Source organism: Epinephelus lanceolatus, chromosome 11 (genome assembly GCF_041903045.1).
Source record: "Epinephelus lanceolatus isolate andai-2023 chromosome 11, ASM4190304v1, whole genome shotgun sequence".
In the NCBI taxonomy this organism is placed as follows: Eukaryota; Metazoa; Chordata; class Actinopteri; order Perciformes; family Serranidae; genus Epinephelus; species Epinephelus lanceolatus.
Window position 1 is genome coordinate 18253795 of NC_135744.1, and position 21623 is coordinate 18275417.

The following is a 21623-nucleotide window of genomic DNA, read 5'->3' on the forward strand; positions in this document are numbered from 1 at the left end:
CACTGGCCCCACAGTCTGAATGAAAACCTGACTGAGTTCAGCTCAGCGTCGGCTAAGGCCTGGATGATACCATTTTCTGAGACAGAGAACCTGCACATATATCAATATATAAGATTAGAATATACGATGAAAGCAGGGCAGGTGGGCACAGCAACACTTACACACATTTGGCTGGCACTGCACCATCATGGAAGTTTTAGTTAGGCCACATTAAGTCTTTGCATGTTGCTCTTCATATAGGAGCGCCGGAGTGCAGAACACATACACATACTAAATTTGCGAGCAAGTTCATTAGCTTGTGCATAGAACTTGTGACACTGTCTGTAGATGTCTTTATCATCAGATTAATCATTGACACTATAATGCCCAAGATATTTAATCTCATTACACACTTTAAGAGCAACACCAGATAAAAAGAATTCAGGAAATACTCATTTTCTGTCGTCTTTACTTCTAACAATCATAATTTGATGTCACAATCTGGGCCATAGTCAGAGCAAACCTTCAGGAGCTGTTGTAGGCTGGCACCATATGGGCAGAAGATAACTAAATCATCTGCATACATATGATGACTTATTGAATTTTTGCCAACAATACACCCTGTGTTACATGCATTTAACTGTTGGGACAAGTCATCCATGTGCACATTAAAAAGAAAAGGAGACAGAATGCCACCTTGTCGAACATGAAATGATTCTGATACAGAGCACCCCCATCTTACCTGCACAGACTGATGAACACACCAGTAAATGAGAATTCTAATTATCCATTTAGAGACCCCTCTGCAATGCAATTTACTGAATAATATCTTGTGATTAATGCAATCAAAAGCCTCAGAGGCATCTATGAAGCACATAAACATTGTGGAGTTCTGCTGATTGTATTAATCTAAAATTTCCTTTAAAGCAAAAGTACACATCAGTGCCATGTTTACGTTTGAAACCAAACTGGTTTCAATGTGTGAGGTCTTAACTGCCAGAGACATTTTGTCCATTTTAATTTATCCATATTTTAATTTCTTTCTGAGTGTCAAGCTCTTGTGCATGAAATTCCACATTCCTGATGTTACAAATCTTTAAACCTACAAATGAACCTAGTACTGTGTTTTTACTATAGACTTCATATAACATGTAGATTAATCTAACTCACTCATAACTAAATAATACCTACCTCTGCAACAGCCACATATATACAACTTAACTTTATACTTTACTGCAATGGTTGAATAAGAAACTGACCAAAATCAGTCTTACGTTTATTTAAAAATGATCTTGAAGAAGTCTTAAAAACCATAAAATATAAAGATATATTATGCAGGATTGTCGGTTTCTGTTTGTAAACATACTCGCCAGTGAAAGTGAAAAAAGCCAACCCTAGATTTTCTCTCGTTTGCCGTTTGACCTTGCTATATATGCAGTTTTTCATTGTTGTGTCTTTTGGATGCCTGCTGCTTACAGTCAATAAAAAATGTGAGTCTTTCATGATGATAAGTGTAAAGCCCTCTGAGGCAAAATGTGATATTGAGATTTATAAATAAAAATATAATTGAACTGAAGTCAAAACTATTGGTTCAGTATTTCAGAGCATAAATAAAACACAAAATTTAAGAAATAATAAGACGCTTTATTACGATCTTTTTTATATGTACAGTAATTTTATCACAATTCCTTTTTTTAATAAAGTCATGTACTGTAAATAAAACATGCCCTGTGTATTCACAGGTGAGAAGACAGACTCCAGAGGGTAAAGCAAGATAAATATCTGACTCAAAATGTAATGTTCCAGGAAACAGGATATCTTTACTATCCCCTCGGGGCAATTTGTTGCGCAGTCAGTAGTATCACAAGCACATGAACGATTTTTAAAAAGTACAAAATGAATAAAGAAATACAGAAAATACATCATGCTGTGTTAGTAACAAAACAAATATATACATTGAAAAACTCAGGTGAAAGGGTCAAGTGAGATTATCTAAGAAGCCAGTGGCTTTTGGGACATTTTTTTTCCTATTTGTCCTGCAATATCTACAGCCAAATGGAAGCAACCTGAGCTCACTGAATAAGGGGTGACCGGGGTCAGCCAGGACTGACTGGGCCTTCTTCAGCATTCTGATCATGTACACATCAGTCACATTGTTTCATAATACTCACAATCACATAATACTCACATCGTTGGTATTTAGGTTTTTTATTGTTGTACTCTAAACTGTAATCAACTCTGTAACTTTTTTCGCTGCTACAAGCACTTTGTCGACAACCAACAACAACACCAGCACTTTATCTATGCACATTCCTGCCTTGCACTTCATATCAGGAGCTGCTACTTGGACTGCCTTTTAGTGTTTTGTAAGTTGTTCCTCCCTGCACTGTAACAACTTGGTTATTTTAAATGTGGAAATTGTATGTCTGTATTGTCTCTGTGCTGTCCTCTGTTCATCTGTATTTAAGGTTTCTTTGTTTTTTAGATTGTGGTCTGTGTATATTGTAAATTATATGTTGGGACTACAGATGGAAATTAGCAGTTATTGCTAAATCTGGTGCAACCATCTCCTCATCTCTTGGAAATGATTAATGCTATTGCACACTGTCCCTTGATAAACTAAACTAAACTAAACAAGAAGCAGCCAGGTCCAAAGAGAACTATGTGTTCCCAAGATTGAATTTTATGAAGTTTTGTTTCACAGTGAGGGGGTGACTTAATTTAAAGAAAGCATCTCTGTGTTTTAACTTGAGCTATTCATTGGCAGAGAGTCACATTACACAGATTTTAGTTAGACCAGAGTTATGATAATTCTGTTCCAGAAAACATTCCACAGACTTCTTCACATTTGGCACATTTCTGTGCAGTATGGTGTTAGGTACTGTTTGATTTTCTTAGACAAAAGTTATTTTCACCTTTGATGTAAGCAGTCAATCACTCTCACTCTCTCTCACACATACACACAGAGTCATTAAGTCAACCAGCTTCAGGTGTGTGAGCTTGTCTCACAGCTGAACTGTGATTTTATTAAACCACAGGAGCAACTGAGGAGGAAGTGACTCTTTCAGTGTATGAGGCTTTCACTCCTGAACAAGCTGCTGCTTCACACACACAGACTAAGATATATTTGTTAAGTGTTTTTATTGTCGTAAAAGCGTTAGAAATCAAAAGCTGAGTTCTCTCTAGAGCTCCAGCAGCAAATATGTTTGCTTAAGTCATCTGGCTTCCAGTTTGTCTTGTTAGTTTTATGTTCTTCTTTGCTTTTCTATAACAGTAGGACCATCCTACGCATGTTTTACGCTCTGTAGAGATTTTAACAGGTCAGGTTTGTTGAGCTCGAGGTTAGAGAGTGCAGTCATGAAGGAGGAGATCGCTGCTGCTGTGTTCTTCGTGGCTCGCCTGGTGAAGAGATATGGTTGTCTGGATAATGACAGCAGGGAGCGCTTCGCCGCTGCCCTCACCTCTGTTCTGTTTGAGAGCTACAAGAACCACTGGCACCTGAATGCACCCACCAAGGGGCAGGCCTACAGGTCAGTGAATCTCAACCTCAAGTACAATTTTAAAAAAAATCAGTGCACCAATAGTAAATCAATGAGGAATGGGCAATTACACAAAGACTAATCTGGAACATATAGTGAGTAACACAAGTAAAATAAGTCAAAGCAGTACAAGAAGTGAAAAGACTAATGGTGGTAAATGAAGTGTAGACTAATCCACAGCCAGTGAGTTACATATATTAGATGTCAGCCAGCATGCCCCCAGTTTAGAGAAGCAGGCTGGAGTCCAACACAAAATCTAAGTAATGTGTTGCTGTGTTGGCAACAAACTATATTTTAACCACCTAAAAATCAATTCTAGTTTAAGTGTACGTTATATTGAGAGTATTTTCCCCACTTTATCTTTTCATTAGACAGCCTGTCCAGCGGGGAAGCCATTAAACGTGTCGGTTCCCATGTATGCTCTTGTCAAAACCACCAGACTCTATTGACAAAAATTAGTGATCTTAACTTGCTAAACACAGGAGCTGCTGGCTACTACTGCTTCAGTCACATAGTTTGCTTTATTGTTTTGACTCTGGTGAATCTGAACTAATCCTTTTTAAATGCCAAAGTCACACAATAACTGAATGAAACTTTATTTTTCAACAAGACTTATGATGGTGAAAGATATCCTCATATCTAATACTGTGCTGCACATCACTGCTGTGTGTTTCAGGTGTCTCCGTATGAACCGTGTGCAGCTGCAGGATCCCGTGCTGCAGCAGGCCTGCGAGCGGAGTGCGGTGCGGTACGAGGATCTCGGCCTTCCACACGAGCTGACGGTGTGGGTCGACCCTGGAGAGGTGTCCTGCAGGTTAGGTCACTTCACTCAAGTCTCTTCCGCTACTTGGTGGAGATTCTAAAATTAGGTGCCTGGCCAAAAAATGGTTCCAGCACATAATTCCCCGTAAAACTACGTCTTGCATTTACATTCTTGATTTAACAAGTGAGAAACTACACGTTAAATTGGTGAGCTTCAGATAAAACTTTGGAGAAAGCCAGGCTGGCTGTTTACCCCTGCTCCAGTCTTTATGCTAAGCTAATCCTCTGCTAACTCTAGTTTTATGTTGAGGGTGGGTTAGGGTCAGAGACATCTAACATTAGGGACATCTGACTATTGGCAAGAAAAAAAGTGTACAGCCCAAAAATGCAACACTCCTTTTAAAACATGACGGGACCATATGAGCAATGGCAAGTTGATGCAGTTGATGGTGTGAAAACCTGCTTTTTATCACTAATAAAAAAACTGATTTCAGGTTTTTTTTTTTATTTCTGTCTGTACCTCTCTAGGTACGGCGAACACAGCACTCCATTCTGTGTCTCAGTGGTGGACAGCTGTCGTCGTGGCGATGGGGAATTTTCCCGCCGCATCCACGATGCTGTGGAACGGGCGAGCCACGACATTCGATCAGGAAGCTTCTCAGACGACGACACCGAGGAGGAGGGGTGCGGAGACAGCAGCATGAGCAACAACAGCATGAGTAGCAGCAACCTATCAACTCTCTGCCCGGCTCCGATTCCGCCCGCCAACCCTGAGCCCAAGACCATCCCAACTGTCAGCAACCCCAACAGTGTCTACAGGGTAGGTTCAATACACAAAGGGTCATCTGAGCTTTAATGCCGAACGTACACCACAAGAAGTGAGTTTTTCTTCACACATTAACATTTTGCAGGGTCACTTTGCAAGACTACAACTAGATTCTTTTTTAGATCATTTTCCATCCTGTCCCTGGTGGAAAATATTACGCCAAACTCCCTTTAAGAAATATGACACATTAACAATTATGTGTCTGCAAAACGCATAACGCTAGAATCACAATGTAAAAGGCGTCTCATGTAGACTCAGCATCAGTAACAAACTTAACATTTTGTATTGTTGCCTCAACTCGCTACCAGCCTCTGTTGCTTTACTGCACCATTTTAGTGGGAGGAGACCATGGGAATAATTTAATTTAAATCTAAGATTCTTGCTAAAATAAGTGCTGGTTGGTGGATCAGACACCTTGGTTCCTTCCCCTCCCCGGAGTCCCCTCCATGTTTACTGTCTCCTTGGATTGCTTCTTCCTGTTGGATGCGGAGAGCGCAGCTGTTGGTTGTTGACAATGGTCACATCATCGGACTTATTTGTATAAACCAAGACTAAAAACTCACGATAATAACCACGTTCGATTTTGTCGGAACATCAAGATGAGAGAAAAAAAGACAGCTCGGACTGAGTTTTATGACCACCTACACCAAACAACCGAGGTCACGGGAGCTTGTACCAGCTGAGGTAAAACTGATTTTATTCTGGCATCGACCAATTGCCTGACAATAAAAGGACTTAGAAGTTGGCATTGTTTGTAATCTTAACTGTACCGCAGTTATTATGCAAAGAAATTGTAAAGAATAGAGAGTACTTTAAAAATGTTGGATGTAGTCTGGACTTTCTCAAATGGTTCATCAATATTCTTGTCTGACGATAGGATCGCATAGCTGGGACTTCATATTTTATATTTCTTTAAGTCCATTAATGTGTGTCTAATCTTTTGACTGCACAACATTTTAATTTGCTAAAAGAATCTTAAAGGGAATTTAGACATTTTCTGCTTTTCTTGGGAGCAGTCAAGAGCTGTAGCTTTTTTTTTTCTGAAAGTCTTTCATTACTGCCCTCTAACCCTTTGCTCCTCTCGTCCTCAGTTCAGTGAGTTTTCTCCAGGCGCCCCTCAGACCTGGCTAAGGGAGAAGCGGAAGGCCTTTGCTGCGGATCCATTCCCACCTCATCCTCCCCCAGTTGGAGGTCCGACCTCCCAGTTCTCCAGCCAGAAAGGCTTCAAGTCCTATCGAGCCACATTCACCTTCACCGGGCCTCGTGTTGACAAGTACCACTGGGTCAGCAAATCCAGATCCTAGAACAACCGAGCCTTCAGCCTAGAAGCAGAATCGGGTTACTGCTTGGGACAGCAGCCATAGACACTGTGGTTGGGGGAGAAAAAAGTTTCAACGCAGTTTACGTATCTTTAAGGGATAATTATTATTAATTGCATATGGTTTAAAGTGTTCACGATTTAAAGTAATGCTGTTTAAGCATGTTTTTAAACTTATAATATCAAGTATTTTAAGCAGTTCTCCTTCTAAATGTGTTTTTAAACTAAAAGTAAGTGTGAATAAACATTGAACTGTCATTGAAAAGAAATAAAAGCGTCTGTGTCAGCTCTGCTGGTTGTCCGAAGCGGTTTCCTCGTTATTTCATATTTTGGTTCATCTTAAACAAAACAGGTTCTGGTTACACAAATACTGGGCTGAATTAGCTATCATGCATGTCCTCCTCCCCAAACAATACAGGTAGAGCTTTACAATTTACAGATACATTTTTATTGGGCAAAACACGACAGCGAGATGGGACAAAATGAATCAAAATATTGCAGCCATAAGGAGAAACAGAAAATATGAGAGAAATTGAGAAATATGAGAAATTGTAACTATGTATGGCTATAGCACAACTTTCTTTGGGCTTCACTATCTGATGAAAATCTACCAGTGGCCAACTGTGGTACTGCAACTCCTAATTCCTTGCAGCCATAAAAGTGCCCCAGGAATGAATCCAAAAACCTGAAAATGAGTGAGCATTTTACCACCCACCGTTCCCTCTTAAAGTTAATGGGTTTTTGGTTAGATGCCTGAAATGAGGTCTGTGGTTAACACAAGCTAAAGAAACGTTTTACGTTTTGTTCTACAACATAAACTCCATGAATTTTAAAGCTTTTCTGTGTCTTAAAAAAGGCAGTTGCTAACAAGTGGCTAAATGAGACTACAGAACGTCATCGTGCCGACCATGGCTTTACAGCTGTGCTATGGGGGCGTTAAGACTTGCAACCATAGTGCAGTTGAATAGCCTAACATTAGCTTTTTCCTTCATTGCATTTAGGCTTCAAAAATTTCCCCACACCTGTAAAATGGGTGGAGCAGTTTCTATTTAAACTCAGTGTTGTGAATTATGGTGTTGAACACTTTTGACGAAGGTCCAAGAAGACTGAAACGCTAGTGTTACTATCTACTAAACATGAAAGCATCATGTTTGTTTGCCACGGAGCTTATTTTCTGCAATGATCCTAAATCCAATGGAAAAATCCCACTGGCTTTTTGACAAGGGAACCAGGGCAACACTAACTTCTGTGTTGGCCTACAAAAAAAATCCCTGGAACACTATAGACTTACAGTAAAGAGGCCAGTCCATAGTTTATATTTCGTAGCCTCTGTTTTTTATGTGCATCGAAATGTGGTGTATGTATGTGTGTGTGTGTGTGTGTGTGTGTGTGTGTGTGTGGTGGTGGTTGTACTGGTAGTGTAGTTAGTGATTGGTGTGTAAGAACAATCAGCTAACAACACTGCCTACACAGCAACCCCAATCAGGAATCCGTAGTACTGCAGTAAATGCTGTGAGGTGATGCGTGACATGACCGACATAGATACTAACAGGTTTGCTTTTGCATGAAGGATTTTACTCGGAGACGGTCTGGAGCATCTGGTCAGGCGAGTCAGACCCTGCTGACCATCTTCATTCTGGAGTGAAGAGAAACTTGATGTAAAATATAAAAATTAACTGGTGATGACAAGTTGTCCTGAAATGCTCGACATTTTGGGAAATAATCATGTTTTCTTTTTGGGGAAGACTTGGATGAGAATTTATATTCTAATGTGTATATGGTTGACAAAAGGCTTTAGCCGGTTACCTTAGCACAAAGACTGGAAACAGATGGAAATAGATCATCCCCCTCGGTGCGCCCATGTTCAGCAAAATGCATTTCCTACAATAGAGAAGGCATGACCCACCCTACTCTCACTCTGACTGGCTTGTACTCGTTGCCTTCGTTGGTTGGACTAATGTGGTTTAGGCAAGAGGAGTGAGATTGGTTCAGTAAATGAATCAGAGGCAGAGTGAGGCAGAGGCCTGTACTACGAAGCCACTTCAACTTACCCAGGATATCTTCTCGTTATTTGGCTTGACTAACCCTAACATTGGCTGTCTGGATAACTGGTACTATGAAGCTGGTTATCAACTAGATCAGTCATCAAATGTAGAAATACTATCCAAAAAGTCACTGTTGGCCGAGTCTTAAATTATGTGTAGGTATCACTAGGCTATTAATGATGTTAGTATAGAGTATTTTTTGTTATTTAGTTGAACGATGATGATGAATATGTCACATAAAACACTTCAGACTGTTTCTGCTACTGAAGTAAAGGGTGGAAAAGTAGCCTAGTTAATGACTGATGAGGTCTATCTGACCAAAATATTGCATTTATATAATAATGGGAGCCAAATATCAGTGTGTGGATAATTTTACTGATAAAATATTATCCGTCTTATCCTAGTTCTCATCACACAGGTGTCTCATGTCATTCTGAGCTGCAGTGATGGAATCAGAGTGTAAAATAGCATCGCTGTCACTGCGGACTGAAATAAACGTTGCATAAGTTGAAATACAGCAGAAGTCATGTGTTTAGTGTGTAAACGATCCCTGTGTTTGTTAGAAGCTCTGTTTTAAAACCAGTGGAAACAGAGCCCTGAAACAACGAAATGACCTAGTATTACTACTTACCTCTAGGTTACTTTTTTTTATCTGAGACTCCAGACTTTTATCCATGGATACTTTTTTCTTCAGTGATCTGATTGGTCAGAGGTCGGGGTGTTGACAGGCTGTGATCCGACACTTAAGTTAACCTGCTCCAGAGCATGTTAGTTGTTCAGAATAAGTTGCCACAGTGATTTATACCAGTAAAAAGCAGACAGATTCATAGTACTGAAAACCCACAGTTAACCTTGAAATTACCTCGCTAACTCCAAATCCTGCTCCGTAGTACAGGCCTCAGGTCATGCCTTCACTTTGCAAGGAAAACCAACTTTGCCTCTGGGATGCCCCTATGGCAGATAAAACATGATGAAGTGCCCTTTCAGAGGAGAAAATTTGATGAAGTGCCCTCCATGGTGCCCTTTAAATTAAGGAAACACGGTGCAGTGCAATATAGGCTTTATTGCCTTACCAAACCCTCAAGAGCTCCCTGACTGGATCATTTCCCTTCCAGTTTAAATCAGTGTTAATTTGTTACCGAAGAAGAATATGTGTGAATTCTCTTATAAAAGTATCCTGAGTCCAAATTCTTTCTTTTTGGAAGCCCTGCTGTCACTTTCATGCTCTTATACACTTGGAAATAATAGGCAATAGTTGGCCTGTTTTTCCAGACTATATAGCACTGGCATTTTTAACAACTTAACAACCAGCAAAGACTGATTAGCAAATATAAATTACATGTTGGGGAACAATAAAATGACTTTACCGATGATCAAGGCTGATGGGCTTTGTGCGAACTCTTCTGCTGACTTGCTGATCATGTCGCACACAGTGCAGGCTGGACGAGCTGTCCACATCCGTATGATTGGATACAAAACAATTGCAGACTTTAAAAAAAAATAAAAAATTGTACTCACATAATCAATAGCAGTGTCTAAAGTTAACTATTGGTGTGTATATGTGAATGGATGAGTGCTGTGATCCTACCTATCATCGCTACAGGTCCCACCGCTCTGTTTACAAGTGACCACTGCTGGAGAAACACAACCGTCTCCACAGCTACACTTTACTCTGTGTGTGTGTGTGTGTGTGTGTGTGTGTGTGTGTGTGTGCGTGTGACCATGTCTCAGGTCATGCCTTGACTTGCCCCTGGCTGGCAGGTATGTTGCCTGGGTGAAGCGGTCAGTAAACTTACCCTGAGCCCCCAGGGTTTAACAGTTTCACTCTGTTTCATGTCACCGCAAAGTTCCCTCTCTCAAACTTTGCAGAGCCCAGATCTGTTACTGTCGGGTTATTACTAAGGTTTGATATGATTCACCCATATACACTTAAACAAGTAGGCTACTGCAGAAGCAAATGCAGCATGCCACACTACAAAAACTGTTAAGAAATGGCCTGTAGAGTGTGACAAGAAGCTCAAGGTGTCGACCCGGCTTCTAAATTTCCCAGGTCTTCATCTGTTCAAGGATTCTTGTGATGTGCCGGTACCCCAGATGTACCCCTAATCCAAGGTGGGGCCTCCTTGGATCAGACTTGGCTCTGACCTGTCGAGGCATGGACACAGGATCTCTGGGAGTGTCCTGCGGTGTCTGGCACCAGTGCGTTGGTGGCAGATCCATTTAGTCCAGTGGGTTGTGAGGTGGGTTAACATTGACATTTTGTTGAGAGAGAGTTTCCATTTGTCAGACAGGACAGTCAACTAAAATCTCAAACTACAAACAACGAACATGTACAGGAATATAGAGAGAAATGGAAGGAAAAGGAAGAGAAACAGATGGTCACAAAACAAACAAAAAAACATTAAGTAAATACAGGACAGACCACCTGCAGGTACGTAGACTATTCACATATTTTTTAATGGGTCCCAGGTTTTGTAAAATCTCTTAATGGAGCCATTGAGGGTGCATCAGATTTTTTCCCAGCTTGATGTTCTGCATCGCATCTATGATCCATTGGCTGTGTGATGAACGGTTTACATCCTTCCATTTAAATAGAGCTGAGCATCCAGCTTATTGGGAGCAAAAGGCAAAGAGTGAGCAGAGATACTGGAATCATCTGGAACTGAAAATATACCAAAAATACCAATAGTAGGAGAATGCATAATATTACAGCCCAAAGTCTCAGGAATAGTGTCAAAAAATGATAACCAGAAAGAGGCCAAGTTTTAAACAAGACCACAACATATGGTAGATGGGGTCTGTTGACACATATGGGGCGTACGTTTGGGAATGTTCTTGCAAGTTCAGCTTTTGTTTCGTTGTATAAAGGCATGTCTTGATGTCTTGAGCATGTTGAAGATGAATGAACCTTAGAAAGAGCCACGTCCCATTTCACATCCGACAGCAGAACTCCTGTTTGGTTCTATTTTAAGGTGCTTCCTGATTTTTTTTTTCTGTATTCACTGTGCTCCACCTTTTTTTTGTACTCTGTAACACTGTACATAACTATAACTTTAAGGTACTTGTACTTTTTCATTTTCTTCTACTTTATATTTCTGCTCTGCTTAATCTCAAAGGCAAATATTGTTTGTGAATTTGACCACATTGGTTACTTTTCTTCTTCCAAACGTAACTAATAAATTATGGTGTATTTTTTGTAGATAAATCCATCATGCAGTATATATAGTGGTAATAATTGTAGCATATTGGGAAATTGCCATACTTGCATAATTATTTAAAGGGTGTTGATTCTTTGATGAAAGCACCTTGTGTTTTAAGCATGCATGCTATTAGGATATTGTATTAATGCTTTCATAAGTAAGTTTAAGTAAACTTTAACCAGCAGCAGCATGTAGAGTAGCACTTTAAATCACCAGGTTGAATCATTCTAAAAGATTTGTTTTCATATATTAAAATATACTATATACTAAAATATCACTGAAAATTTTATACGTAGTTCTCTATTGTGCACATGCTGCAGCAAAGTATTCTGTTTCAATTTGTTTGGGTAAGGCTAGATTCAAACCAAGTATCTTTTGGGAACAGCTTCTGGTCCAGAAAATCGGTGCTTCTCAAAGTCAAGGATGGATACTTGAACAGCTCCATTTCAAGAAAGCTACATCGTTGAATCCTGTTGGATTGTTCCCATGTCAAGGAACTTTAGAGGTCTACAGAGGACCCAGTCCTTCCTTCAGATAATTTTCAAGATGCATGTATCTTCAGAAGCACCCATTATTGTTCACACACCATTTGCCAGAATTGAGGGCAGGGCCTCTTCAATGTTGTACACCTGGGCACTTGATAGCCTGTTCCAGTGTGTATTCACCAAATGCTAGGGCAGTCTTGCCTAGCCTCTGTAGGACCTGACTTGGAAGGATTCCTCCTACCAAGGAAGCATCCTTGACTTTGAGAAGCACCAGCTGTCTTCCACACCTATCATAGTGAGTGTCAGAACTATTTAGCCTAATTTACTGTATTACTAGCCAGACAATGCAGATACTTGCTCAGTATCTGCAGTCTGGGAGGTATGAACCTGAATGATTTTGTCATCCAACCACCTGTAGACCTGGGGGGGGGGGGGGGGGACTTCTGAATTTGACAAATCCATGTTCTTTGCATAATGAGGTCAAACCTAAAATTTCTGGTCACGTGAAAGTATAGCATATAATAATCTGTAACAGTTAACCTTTTTCATACTTTTGTGGGTAGGAATCTTTTTCTTATGCACCGTCTTGAAAACCGAGCATGATCGAGCACCAAATTTACTAACTTAAAACAACCGATTTCTACTTTTCATGACTAGGATCATGATTAACAGTAACATTAAGCATTAGAAATACACAGAACATTACAAACGAGAATGTTTATTACTAATAAATTGCCAGACACTAGCTGAGGAGACTCCAGAGGCCTGAAGTCCGTCCAGAAAACAAACTAAGCAGACATTTAACTTCAGAGCGGTTATTTCTAAAAACCAGTGACACTTGACAAACACAAACTAAACCAGCATAGAAACTTAACAATTTGCTTGTTATGTAAAAGGTGTGATTTAACAGGAAGTCCGCAGTTGCATGTGGTTAAATCATTTTTGCCCCCACTTAAATCCCACACACCTGTATGCTTTCAGATGTTTAAGTCCCTGGTGAACTCATTAAGCTCGCAGGCAGTCATTCCAATTTGACGGAATTATAACTAGAGTAAAAATGATTCCACATAAAGGGGGAAAAATACCAAATGTGTCATTTGAGGGGACGTGAAACAATTCTTCAGTTACGCTCAACATTCCTTCATTACAGATCATTGGATTGTGTGGCGACACAAAGACCGATAGAAATCAATGTTGAAAACTGAATCTGAATCCTTAATCTATTTGACTACTTCCTAATCTTCCAGCCCAAAACAGACCCCCCCCCCCCCCAAAAAAAAAAAAATTTACTGAAAACTGTTTATTTGTCAAAAAAAGCTCCTTTACAGCGCCAAGATTTTCAACCTGTAAAGCCAGCAAACATGTAAAATACAAGCCTTACAATACATTAGAATCAAAACAGGTACCAAAAAGTACAGTAAAAATTACACTTCCGTTGATGGAAATGTGGAAGGGAAAAAAAAGGAACACCAAAGGGAAAAGTAAAACCTAAAAATGATAGAATTAAAAAAAAAAAAAAAAAAAAAAAAAAAAAAAAAAAGAAAAGTTACATTTCAGATGTTTTCTGTACAAATGGTCTTCTGTCATAAAAGAGGTCGAGTCATGCCCAGTGTGTCCGTCTTGCTGTCGGTCTCGCCGGATCACTGGAGTCCTGGGGGAGAACACACAAGAGTCACACATTTTTAAACCCAAATACTTCAGATCTAAAACATTCGAGTTGCACCAAAAGTAATTTGTGGGGATAATGTTCTTCAACATGACGTCTGTCATTTACATTTCCTGCTACTACGCTACATCTCAAAAGGAAAATATTGTACATTTTACCATGGGACAAACATGTCAGCTGCCTAGCTCTAAGTGGAAGAGGAGCAGATAAATAATGGTTGAATTTAACGAGCTACAGTAGATTAATACGGACACTTGCACTTCAAAAGCAATTACTCTGGTTTTCTGTGGGATCAGATGAACAGTGTTTACCAGCTCTGAACTGCAAAAGCTCAACTATGGCTTCATGTAGTCGGGCCGAAGTGTCCGTGCTTACAGGCATCATGACAAAATGTAAAAGGAGAGTAGTTAAAGCCACAGCATACCTTGCGCTACCACATGATCATCAGTATGGCTTGTAGCCGGCCTGGTGTGCCCCCCGTCTTGGAGTTTTCCCGTAGCTGCCGTTGCCCTGGTCTGTGGGGCAGAGAGGATAGGCACGTCAGACACACAGCAATCAGGTTTAAACTATTTAGTGTAATTATTAGAGCAATATAAGATGATTGATAGCGTGATTTAACTGTGGCTCAGTGTGAGAGCAGATTATAGAAGATCTAGAAAGATGAGATTTGGAGTTGACAGCTATAGTGAGAACTTTTAATAAAGCAAGAAGAGGTAAATCAGTAAACACAGTATTTCTGTGCTGCCTTCCCAGATGTGTGGGGCTACCAGCTGTGGTATGTGAGCAAATCTGGCAACCCTACTGTTATGACAAGACTTTGGGATGTTTTGCACAGTCACTGCATCCGGATGCCACACAACGGTTACGCCACCAACGCCCTCTAAAATGACTAATTTGACAAAATCTGTTGGTATATTTAGATTCAACATGTGAGTCAGCTTCAGAAGTGTTTGCTGGGTTTTTTCCACACTGACGTATGCCAAGATAGCCAATACCTTCCTGCTTTATGTTCTTATATCAAGCTAGGCTTACAACACCCTAACTCCTATCCAACACACAGACATGAGACAGGCAAATATCTCCTCGTATCGCTAGAGGAACATTTTTGGAAATCCATGCATTTGCATTCTGGTGTGTGTATGTGGCTGAAGCAATTCCTTAAATTATATATCTACATGTATTCCTGTTCACATGCTGTAGTAAGCTGGAAGGACATTTGAGTACACTATAAAGAAATAACACAAACAAAGTCTTAATTTGGCAACGTTTACTCTGACAATAGTTTGGCATAATCAGACAGTCATGGTCGTGCACTGACACAATATACTGAATCTTATTCAAACTAATAAACTATTAATCAATCCATAGGATTCGGTATGAGACAGTTTAACTGGTGCATCCCTAATGCAGGGTTTCAACAGTTTAAGGCAAGTTTGAATGAAGACTTATCAATGCCATTCAGAATTAAACGTAAGACCAATTTTTACAATAATCAAAACTGTAGGGAAAAAACATGAACTAACATGAACAGGGGACAATATTGCCGACATGTTTATTGCAACATAAAACATGACTTTTTTTGGTCAAGTTAAAGTCAGATCTACATTAAATGCTGGAAAGGTTTAAAAACTTTGGAACAAGTGGCAATTAATATATTAAAAGTATCCATATCCATTGACTGGATGTGATAGATGTACATGAGTATTGTTGGCTCCTCTATCCTGATCTTCATGATGTCAATGCCAGAAGCATTCTGTAAATTATTTTAAAAATAGACATTACCAATTATTTTGAGATTAACAATACAAAGACAGAAAAAGTATCCTATTTCCCATGTTTTAGCATTTAAAGACTGTTGAAAGAATGAGTTAAGACATTTTAAGACCCAGTAAGGACTTATTTTTAAAATCATGAATACTGAACTCCATGCAGCTATCATCTTCCATACATGGTGGTTTGCGTGTGTGTACTTACTGTAATCATATCCGGGACCGTATCCATAGTAACCAGAAGAGTAGTCGTAGTTGCCATAGCCACTGTATCCACTGTAGCCATAGCCTTGGTTACCATATCCCTGGTTCCAGTAGTTTCCGTAGCCCTGGTTCCAGCCCTGGCTCTGACCTGAGACGCACAGAGTGCAGAGTTCACATGAAGGTTTAGTCTCAACAGCCCAAAGACAAATTTTCTGACAATTATAAACAACAAAATGCCTGAAACCCCATTTCAATTTTCCTGTACAGTCACTAAATGTAGGCCAGACACAGGATTAGGGCATCTGCTTAACAGCTGATAAGAAACTCAGTGGGTACAATGCAGATATGAACAGTACATCAAGGCCCCAACAGGTGGGTATCAGCCAACAACAGAGTGTCAAAATGTTATATTTCTCCCCCTAAAATACCATTCTTCTCTATATTACACCAATCTTGTGGGCAAAGAGGCATTTTTATTAGTTTTTACATCAAATTTTGACATTGCCGTCACCCTCCAGCCTTTAACATGTGGTGCCAACCACGCATCCTGTACTAGATCAGACCCAGAGACCCTGCAAACACAGACTGGAAAGAAAAAAGGAGATTGTGCATCCTTACCTCCACGGCCCCTTCCTCCCCGGCCACCATAACCACCACCACCACGTCCTGCTCCATACTGCTGCTGCTGGTACACCTCCTTTGGCTGGGCGATCTTAAGCTCACACTATGGAGGACAAGCCTATGTTAAATTCTGACCTCAGACCCAGCAGAAGTGGAAAAAGCAGTAAACTAATAAAGCAGTGCCACAATGTTAAAATGTAATTTACTCCAAGAGTCAAATGTACTGACAAAATATTTTATTCAGAGTAAAACTCTTCACAATTTAAATTCAACAATGCTTTCATCATGTTAATATTGTAGGTCATCACGGAGACACACACTTAATACACAACGTTGGTAGTAAACAGTTTAGTCCAGCTGGTGCCTGCAAATACTCCTCATTTGGCTGCTTAAAATTTTCAGTTCAGACATAACTTGATTATGATTGCTCTTTTCAGCATGTCTAACTACATGATGAAAAAACTTAATCCATCATGATCACCTGTCAGGTTCCACTATGGTGTGATAAAAAGGTATGAACCATCACAAATTCCTCACTAAAGCCCCCTTTTATGCTGCCTGTTCAAGACAAGAAGTTTGCACTTATTTTGCCTCGCTATTCTGTATCAAGGGTAAAAGGGTGTGAAAAGGGTATTCACATGGACTGGGGAGGCATTGCTGTTAACTCCTTTAAGACAGCAGTAGATGCAGTAACAGCACAGAATTGACATTTGTGTGAAAGTAGCAACCAGCAGGACGGGACAGAGTGATGTTTTGATGATATATTCTGGTGTATGTGGCACAGATTTAAAAAGCAGCTGGCAGCAAACTTAAAAGAATAAGAGCAACCAAAAATGTCTACAAATAGGGACGCAATGAGGTCTGGGAGCTCCTTACACTGAGCAGAGGACGAGGTCAACGCATGTAACAGACAATGTAAATTATTGCCATTTACGCTATTGTTACTGTTTAGAGAGCTGCCAGACATGCATGTTATACATCACACTAGACACCAACCCCTTGCGTCTTTTGCTTCTTGAAGCCAGCGTGCCATTAAAAAAAAATAAAGAATTCATACACCGAGGAAGCTTTATGCCTGCGTTTGGTTCTGTTTTGTTTTGTTTTTTTTAGGGAAAAAAAAAAAAGCAAAGCCGGTGTAATGAAGGGACTTTGTTGCAGCAATATTGGAGGATCTGTGTAGAAAGGGTTTATGGAATCGGGGGCTGCAAGGTAGCGTACGTGGTTGGTGTCATGAAGCATCTGGCTCTGCCGTGTTTGTGTGTGCATGCGTGCTTACCCTGCCGCCCTGGATGTTGTGGTATTTCTTCTCCAGACACTTCTTGACGCTGGCTTCTTCTTTGTATGTGATGAAGATGAAACCCCTCCTTTTCTTTGATTTGGGGTCAATTGGAAGCTCAATGGTTTCGATCTGGAAGAGAAGAAGGTAAAGACTCTTGTGTTACAATCTGGTGCAAAACAATACATATTTCTGAAACTGAACTTGATTCTTGTTAAGATGTTTAACAATTAAGTGGCATTAAAAATTCTGGATGACGTTATTTTACATAACATTTCTTGTGTAATTTAAGTGACAAATGAAACAGATTTAAAGAAGAGTTAATATTTTCCCTATTCAGCACATGAGGCTTAATATTGTTAGTGTCTTAGAGAAAGAACTTCTGATAAAAAGTTATCTTCCACATAAACTATCCTTCCTTCAGAGTTCTGTAATATGCACGTGCCTAAATGTGAGTACTTAAGCCATCAGTTCTTAAACTGACCTCCGGCTCTGTAGATGATATCAGCCGTTGCCCACGAACAAACACTATCCTTACTCGCTGCTCCGTTAACACTTAACTGTTCACTACGTTTTTTCATGGCTCCATCTGGTCAAACTTACCTCTCCAAAGGCCCCGAAATATTCCCTGATGGCGTCTTCAGTCGCCTCGGGATTCAAACCCCCAACAAAGATCTTCTTGACGGGCTCCTTCTTCATGGCCATCGCCTTCTTGGGGTCAATGGGACGTCCGTCCAGTCTGTGTTCTTTCTGCTCCAGCACCTACAGACATATTATTATTATATTATATTATATTATTATAATATGCATGGAGTGCTGATACACAGTAATGAAGGGTCAAAAGCCTTTAAATTTTCCTTTCATCATCTGACATTTCATTTAAATGTCTACTGCAGTGAGCATTTACAATGTGGCCACAAGTGCAGCACAAGAAGTGAAACCCAAGTCAATTGTTTTGAGCAACAGAAATGATCTACATGATCTCTTCTGTCTATGCTCTATTTTAACTGTATGCTCATAAAAATTTGATTCGGACAGATGTAGCAAAAGAATCAGCTAGCAACCAGTTTTGTTGATGTAAAAGCCTGCTGTCTTTGTATAAAAACAGTACACTGCACTTAATTCACACCACAATCTTTCTAGTGAACACCAAGAATCAACTTACCCACAAATTAAAATAACTGTTAACAAAGATCCAGGTGTTAATCATGCATCATCCTCATCTGATCATAAAAAACCACTATGGTGATGATACATGTGAACAAACAAACAGTCAGGTCAGTCAGAGTGGCTCACCTTTTCAACACTGGCGGCGTCTTTGAAGAGAACAAAGCCAAAGCCTCGGGATCGGCCGGTGTTGGAGTCCATCTTGATGGTGCAGTCTGACACCTCACCAAACTTACTGAAGTAATCCTTCAGGTCTTTTTTACTCGTGTCCCAGCTGAGGCCGCCCACGAACATTTTACTGCAAACACAGAGGACATATTGCTGTTCATTTCTTTTGCTTTTACATTAGTTACTGCACAGGTAGTCTTCACTGATAAAAAATGCTTAGCTATTATTAATTTTAAATTATTCATTATTAATATAGACTCAAGCACAGATTGCTACTGAACAAAATCAACTGGTAACAAAAGACTTATTATACATTCGCATTTCTGTTATCCTGTTATGCCATCTCCTGGCATCTTTTGTTTCATCCTGTGCACATAAACTCTTATTGTGAACTTTATTTCACAACACTAAATTTTTATTTAACAACAAAAGATTCTCTTACATAAGAGTGTGGTGGGTCTTGAGGGGAAACTAAACACTCACCCAGCATCCTCTTCTCCTTTGCTGGCATCAATCTTGCCTCCATCTCCACCATTGTCCTGGCTTTCCTGGCCATCTTGGCTTTCCAGGCACTCGTCCTCTCCACCCATCAGCTCCTGCTCCGCTCCATTCTGGTCCTCCTCACCCTCGGCTCCGTTCTGGTCCGATGTCTCCATGAGGAGAGTCTCTGCATCTGCCATTCTGACGGTGGGCTCTTAAAAGACTGAGATAGGGAAGACAAACTTAGTATGATCCTAGAGATGGATGCAAACTAGCCAGTGCTGAAACATGCTTCTAAGGGGTGAAACAAACAAAGCCCCAGAGTCAGGACTCTGTGTGGTATTGTTAACAGTTGCTTTGTGGGAAATTGAAAGAATAGATAAATGTTTTTCTTAATGACTTAAAATTGTTCCCATATATCGTTATTTTAAAATATTTTGCCAAAAATTACCAAAATGCAGTGCGCGTGAAGCTTTTGGTGGAACCTCAGGTCTGGAGCCAGAGAGTAGTTGCCCAGTTGTTAATCTAATCTCGCATAAACACATTTATTTTTAAATGCAAAAGAAGCTAAACATTAAATGATATTATTTAACATTTAGCAACAGTCTTACTAATTTCTCCGCTTACACTTAATTGCTTATTTTAAATGACAACATAGAGTGGAACACCACGAAAGCTAACAGAAAGCTAACAATAGCTGCGGCTGTCGCCATGCTAACATATCGTTTCTTTACAAAGGTATGGTGAGTAAATACTACATTTTTTTTAAAGAAATTACAATATCCTTCATAATTGTGTAGTCAGAGAACTATATTAACGTCAATGTTATGGCAGTAATAGGTGATAAACACTGTTCTAGGTCTACGCGTACATTGAGTACTTTGTTAGCTAACAAAAAGAAGCAGTAATCCGGCGTGGATCTCCATGTTCAGTGTTCAAGCGGACCGCGCTTTACTTCGTTGCCGCTCGGTACAGAGTCAGGCCCGGCTAGCAGCCAGCCAGCTGAAACTGAATTAAATAACCAGTTATATTACAGTATGCGCAACATATAAAAAATACCAACAAACGCTCCATAAGCATTAATGTCCTAATCTCTACTATAACCCACAAATGAACTACTCAATGAGCGCAATAACCTCGCTAACGTATTTAGCACCGCTGCGGCTAACAGTCTGCTAGCTACATTTACTGCTAACTAGATAACACATTACACATGAAAAACAGCGCCATAGCGAACACAACAATGAAAAGAACCGCGGTTTGGAGCTAAACGTATTCGCCGCAATTTAAATCAAGCTGTACTAACAAGAAACCGTGCTTACTTTAAGGGGGAAAATAACGGAGACGCCGACTCGCTGCTCAAAATGGACCCTCTCCAAATTCGCCGCTAACTCGTGGCAAAATATATACGACCGGATGTGAGCAAGCGCTGGGGGACGTGTGAAAGAGACGGTCCGCGATTGGACACGTCATTCCTTTGTGTGCATGAAGACGTTATGTGATTGGCTAATGGGCTGACGCAGTAATGACAAAGAGGAAAATACAGTAGCCAAATGTCCTTCCTGCTTCCTGTCCTCTCACCGCTACTCCGAGCTGTTGATATTTAATCACGTTTTTTAATCGATGCACAAATGTGTTACGACCAGCATATTTGTCAATGCCTTTATTTTGCCCGGTGAATAAGAAGAAGCCTCAAAAGTGAAACAGTTGCGCGGGTTTCTTCCGTTGGCGCAGTTTCTATTTTAGTAACAGTAACAAAGCTAACATTACCTGGGACCCTCAGCCCGATATTACAGAAATCTATGCATTTACTTGAGGATTTACTTGCTCTTTTTTGTCTGAATCAGCCCTTTAATGTCCACACTTATCAAAAAGCAGCGGCTTATTCTGTGCAATTATATTTCCTTGGGGCAGTAATTACATAATCTTTGTTTTAACAGACCCCATAGCTTGAGATGTCACTTCATGGTATTTGTAAATTAGAAAGAAAAAAATCTAAAGTACAACCCATATTCTGTTATAATGCTTGTGAAATGTTAGTATGCCAACATGTATAAATTTGCTACTGTGGAATTAGTAGTGCTAGTTTTATATCTATGTATTTATTCTAGATATATA

The 21623-nt window shown here is 40.0% G+C and overlaps 2 protein-coding genes across 4 annotated transcripts; one reads left to right on the plus strand and one right to left on the minus strand.

Moving 5' to 3' along the window:
* The first annotated feature begins 2998 nt into the window (after positions 1 to 2998).
* Positions 2999 to 6731, plus strand: btg4 (B-cell translocation gene 4). The gene is made up of 4 exons (XM_033640568.2): positions 2999 to 3509; positions 4195 to 4332; positions 4809 to 5100; positions 6198 to 6731. The coding sequence occupies exons 1-4, from the start codon at positions 3337 to 3339 to the stop codon at positions 6408 to 6410; spliced, it is 816 nt and encodes a 271-aa protein (XP_033496459.1). The 5' UTR covers positions 2999 to 3336; the 3' UTR covers positions 6411 to 6731.
* A 6125-nt stretch (positions 6732 to 12856) lies between these two features.
* LOC117261500 (heterogeneous nuclear ribonucleoprotein A/B-like) lies at positions 12857 to 20945 on the minus strand. 3 transcript variants are annotated; one of them, XM_033633925.2, is made up of 10 exons: positions 20828 to 20899; positions 19957 to 20030; positions 19509 to 19728; positions 18987 to 19155; positions 18294 to 18452; positions 17691 to 17822; positions 16412 to 16517; positions 15795 to 15941; positions 14245 to 14335; positions 12857 to 13805 (listed from the first exon to the last, which is right to left on the minus strand). In XM_033633925.2, exons 3-9 carry the CDS (start codon positions 19703 to 19705, stop codon positions 14265 to 14267), a joined length of 981 nt encoding a protein of 326 aa, XP_033489816.1. In that variant the 5' UTR covers positions 19706 to 19728; positions 19957 to 20030; positions 20828 to 20899; the 3' UTR covers positions 12857 to 13805; positions 14245 to 14264. The 3 variants fall into 3 exon arrangements, with proteins under 3 accessions (XP_033489816.1, XP_033489807.1, XP_033489822.1); XM_033633916.2 differs by lacking the exon at positions 19957 to 20030 and having other exon boundaries at positions 20828 to 20945; XM_033633931.2 differs by lacking the exons at positions 12857 to 13805; positions 14245 to 14335; positions 19957 to 20030 and adding an exon at positions 15073 to 15573 and having other exon boundaries at positions 20828 to 20945.
* Positions 20946 to 21623: the final 678 nt, after the last annotated feature.

Coding starts and splice junctions, on each gene's coding strand:
- btg4 (XM_033640568.2), top strand. CDS start 3,337: ATGAAGGAGGAGATCGCTGCTGCTGTGTTCTTCGTGGCTCGCCTGGTG. Junction 3,510..4,194: donor ACCAAGGGGCAGGCCTACAG/GTCAGTGAATCT, acceptor TGTGTGTTTCAG/GTGTCTCCGTATGAACCGTG. Junction 4,333..4,808: donor CCTGGAGAGGTGTCCTGCAG/GTTAGGTCACTT, acceptor GTACCTCTCTAG/GTACGGCGAACACAGCACTC.
- LOC117261500 (XM_033633916.2), bottom strand. CDS start 19,705: ATGGCAGATGCAGAGACTCTCCTCATGGAGACATCGGACCAGAACGGA. Junction 16,518..17,690: donor ACAACATCCAGGGCGGCAGG/GTAAGCACGCAT, acceptor TGTCCTCCATAG/TGTGAGCTTAAGATCGCCCA. Junction 15,942..16,411: donor GGGAGGAAGGGGCCGTGGAG/GTAAGGATGCAC, acceptor TGTGCGTCTCAG/GTCAGAGCCAGGGCTGGAAC.